The 3,794-nt window shown below is 60.9% G+C and overlaps 2 protein-coding genes across 2 annotated transcripts in view; both read left to right on the top strand.

Annotated features, from left to right (window-relative positions):
• Nucleotides 1-6: 6 nt before the first annotated feature.
• On the top strand, nucleotides 7-3,103 carry DHODH (dihydroorotate dehydrogenase (quinone)). Its single transcript, XM_031060169.1, has 8 exons — nucleotides 7-11; nucleotides 270-469; nucleotides 690-772; nucleotides 1,309-1,496; nucleotides 1,963-2,076; nucleotides 2,345-2,498; nucleotides 2,572-2,731; nucleotides 2,850-3,103. The coding sequence occupies exons 2-8, from the start codon at nucleotides 363-365 to the stop codon at nucleotides 2,902-2,904; spliced, it is 861 nt and encodes a 286-aa protein (XP_030916029.1). The 5' UTR covers nucleotides 7-11; nucleotides 270-362; the 3' UTR covers nucleotides 2,905-3,103.
• Nucleotides 3,104-3,699: 596 nt separating this feature from the next.
• DHX38 (DEAH-box helicase 38) overlaps nucleotides 3,700-3,794 on the top strand; it is a 9,668-nt gene continuing 9,573 nt past the window's right edge. Inside the window, exon 1 of the mRNA XM_005424849.1 lies at nucleotides 3,700-3,759. Within this exon, the coding sequence (XP_005424906.1) occupies nucleotides 3,700-3,759 (60 nt within the window). The remainder of the gene's footprint in view (nucleotides 3,760-3,794) is intronic.

Genomic DNA, 3,794 nt, shown 5'->3' with positions numbered 1-3,794 from the left:
GCCCCGCGCTGGTGCGTCTCGAGGGCGGCGAAGGAGGAGGGGGGAACTGCGCGGGGAGCAGGGCGGGGAGTGGGAAGGTCGGAAGGGCGCTCAGAACCGAGGGGTAAGGGCTGGGTGACAGAGCCCTTGGGTGGCTGTCCCGTCGAGTCCGTAGCGGGCGACGAGGGACCCCCGAAGGGCAGGGGAGGCGGCCGGCTGTCGGGAGGGGGGCTGGAGTGAGGCCTTGGCAACGGTTCCTGGAGTCTGTGGGCTCTGCCCCAGCCCCGCAGGAGGTGCGAGTCTTCGGGCAGCGATTCCGCAACCCACTGGGCCTGGCGGCTGGCTTCGACAAGCAGTGTGAGGCTGTGGACGGGCTGTACAAGATGGGCTTTGGCTTTGTGGAAGTGGGGACTGTCACGCCCAGGCCCCAGGAAGGGAACCCGAAGCCCAGGGTCTTCCGGCTGGCAGAGGACGAGGCAGTCATCAACAGGTGGGATCTGAGGGCAGCTGCTCTGCAATGTCCTACAGTCTGCCCACCGTGAGGGAGGGCGAATATTTGGGTGGCCCCACGTCTTTGGAGCTGTGGTGGCTTTTGGTTGGATGTGCTGAGCAAAGCTGCGGAGACCACACATCTGCCTTGTGTTTCTCACATGTCCTGTTCAGGGCCTGCAGACATAACCCAGCCTTGACCCCCCTCTGTCCTGGTGCAGGTATGGATTCAACAGCCATGGCCACGTCGTGGTGGAGCGCAGGCTGCGAGCCCGCCAGGAGACACAGATCAGGCTCACTGCTGGTGAGACAAGCTTGTAAGCCTTTGCTCTTGGGGTCTGCAGGGTAGGTTTGGGCATCTCCCAGCTACCTGTAGGCCAGGATTGGTGTGTAATGCCAGTATCCAGGCACAGGAGCACCTTGGCTGGAGGAACACTTGGACAGCAGGACTCTCTTGGGGCTGTAGTCTCACCCTTGGCATTGTGACTAGACACATTTCTCCTGCTGTTTTCTCTGGGATCAAGCTCCAATTGCTGCTTTGGGGAGGATGTGTCTGCTGACATAGCCAAAGCCAAGAGGACCCCAGCGGAGCAGGTCCTGTGGGCAGCCTCTGCCAGGCTGAAGTCTGTGGTGCTGCGAGGTGCTGACTGGGGTGGCTGTGGCAATGCTCCTGTGGTTGCAGGACAGTCCCAGGCCCATCTTCATGAAATACATGGGCTATATATATATATATATCCTCATCTTAACTTTAGCTGGTCCTGGGACCTCCTTTTTTGGGTGCTCTGGCCATTGGGTGGTGGTTGGTCCTGCTGCCCTGGTTCAGCTGTGTCTGGGTTGCAGCTGGGATGCCTCTTGGAGTCAACCTGGGCAAGAACAAGAGCTCTACTGATGCTGCAGCTGACTATGTGGCTGGGGTCCGGACACTGGGCCCTTTGGCTGACTACCTTGTTGTGAACGTGTCCAGCCCGAACACCCCAGGGCTGCGGGACCTGCAGGGCAAGGCTGAGCTGCGGGACCTGCTGAGCAAGGTAGGTGCCTCCCCTCAGCCAGCCCAAAGCACAGCTAGAGCACTGGATGCACCCCATCTCCTGGCAGGAGCTGCACTGCTGCAGCCAGTGGATTTGCCCGAGCACAGGGAGGAATGGCGGTGGCTTTCCTGCATGGTGGGCAGGACCACTGAGATGTCCCTGTTGGCTGCTGCCGTGGGCTGTACTAGGGCACTGTATCCCAGCAAAGGGCTCAGGAGCAGTGAGGTGTTGCCCTCTATTTGCTCCTGCAAGAGGCAGCGAGCCATCCACCCCACAACTTCAGGCATCATTGGGGTCCTGTGCCTGCTGTGTGCTCCAGGCCCTGTGCCAAGGGTGCCTTTCCTGGTTTTGGTGCCAAGTAGAGGAGCAGGGCCTGTCCCTGTACTGCCTGTGGTGGTGGGTGTCTGTAGCTCCTAGCTGGGGCAGGAGGCCTCTCCCTGCCATGCACTGCCATGTGCACCGACAGGTGCTGGTGGAGAGGGACCTGCTGCCCTGCAAGCAGAAGCCAGCCCTGCTGGTGAAGATTGCCCCTGACCTCACTGCACAGGACAAGCAGGACATCGCCAGCGTTGTCTGTGAGGTGAGGAAGTAGGAAGGGGAGGCCTCTGGAGGCAGGACCATGGTGGCCCTGGCAAGTCACCCCTCAGAAGGACACATATGCCTGCAGCTCTCTGGCTGCTATAGGGATGCTGTCCTGGGTTGGTCAAAGTCTGTGAAGGCCCATGTGTGTCACCCAGGCAGTGAGGGGCAGCTTTGGGTTATGTGCTGGGTAGTCCTGACCTGGCAGGAGGGGAAGGGGAGGTTGGGCTGCTTGTGGGAGCTGTGTCCTCACACTACTGCCCCTGCAGCTCGGTGTGGATGGGCTGATAGTGAGCAACACCACAGTGAGCCGGCCCAGCAGCCTCCGGAGCCGGCAGCGCACGGAGCCCGGCGGCCTCAGCGGGAAGCCCCTGCGGGAGCTCTCCACGCAGACCATCAGGGACATGTACGCTCTCACTCAAGGTGAGGGCACAGCGGGGCTGGGGGCACCTGCCGGCACTGCCTGTGCCAGCCTGACCCGGCGCCCTGCCCTCAGGCCAGGTGCCCATCATTGGCGTGGGGGGGGTGAGCAGCGGGCAGGATGCCCTGGAGAAGATCCGTGCCGGGGCCTCGCTCGTGCAGCTGTACACAGCGCTCGTGTTCCACGGGCCACCAGTGGTGGCGACAGTCAAGCGCGAACTGGAGGAGCTGCTCAGGTGAGTGGAGGCCAGGCACGTCCCCAGAGAGCCCCTGGTCCTAGCACAGCTCAGGACAGCTGTGTGCTGGTGCCCGAGCAGTGCCAGCCCAGTCCTAGCACACACCATCCCTGGTTAGGGAGCAGGGCTTCAAGAACATCATGGAGGCAGTTGGAGCAGATCACCGCTGCTGACAGGCTGCAGAATGAAGATCTAGCTGTGAGGAGCCATGGCAGACAGGGATGGGTGTGACAATTCCAGTGCTGGGCAGACTGGGACTGAGATGAGGTCCTGGTTCCAGGACCTTCATGACACTGCTACTTTTTCAGGGCCGTGTTTTGGCTTCCCTGTGGACAGCAGAACTGAGTGTCAATAAATATTTGGCTCACCTGGTCCTCTGTGCTGCTCTTGGGACACCCCATGGGCTGGAGGGATGCAGCTTAGCTCTCCTCAGCTGAGCAGAATCAGCTCTCCATGTTGCTCTCACTTTTCCTGGTGGGAGAAGCCACCGGGGTAGCTGAGCTCTGGGCTGGACTGACAAGTGCATCCGGCCTTCCCTGGCAGAGACTGCTGCCTGAGGCCAGGCCCTGGGGTGGGAGGGAAGGCAGTGATGATGCTGGGTGCCAGGACACAGCTGTTTTGGAGATGGCTGCAGTCATGTCCTGTTAGCTGTGGAAAGGGCCTGATTAAAGGTGCTGCTGTTTGTTGGTTTTGTCTCTGGGATCACTGGTGCTGACTTTTCCTTCACCCCGAGCTCACTGCAGTTATCTCGGGCTTTTCCTGAGCAACAGCTCGCCCTGCACAAAGCATTCCCTCAGCAGCCTCTCACAATCCATCCTGCAGAGCAAGATTGCACAACAGCACTTCACCAAAACTGTTTACGGCTGCTGGGAAGCTCGGCACACTGGCTTCCTGTCAGGGCTTGGCAGCTTCCCGGGAGCCTGGTGCTAAGCAAGGTGGGGCTGTTTGTGCTCTTCCTGCTGGGAGCTATGCTGGCACCAGGGGCAGGCGATCTGGAGCCCACGCGCTGCGCCAGGGCGAACGAGGTGGTGAGAAATGGGGCGAGGAGGCAGCCCCAAGCAGG

The sequence above is a fragment of the Geospiza fortis genome, unplaced genomic scaffold, assembly GCF_000277835.1.
Source record: "Geospiza fortis unplaced genomic scaffold, GeoFor_1.0 scaffold102, whole genome shotgun sequence".
NCBI classification, from domain to species: Eukaryota; Metazoa; Chordata; class Aves; order Passeriformes; family Thraupidae; genus Geospiza; species Geospiza fortis.
This window is presented reverse-complemented; position numbering and strand designations above follow the sequence as displayed.

Bases quoted from the DNA above. Each gene is read 5' to 3' on its own strand.
- DHODH (XM_031060169.1), top strand. From the start codon at position 363: ATGGGCTTTGGCTTTGTGGAAGTGGGGACTGTCACGCCCAGGCCCCAG. The intron at 2,077-2,344 runs GTGAGGAAGTAG...CTGCCCCTGCAG, and splicing joins TCGCCAGCGTTGTCTGTGAG to CTCGGTGTGGATGGGCTGAT. The intron at 2,499-2,571 runs GTGAGGGCACAG...CCCTGCCCTCAG, and splicing joins CATGTACGCTCTCACTCAAG to GCCAGGTGCCCATCATTGGC.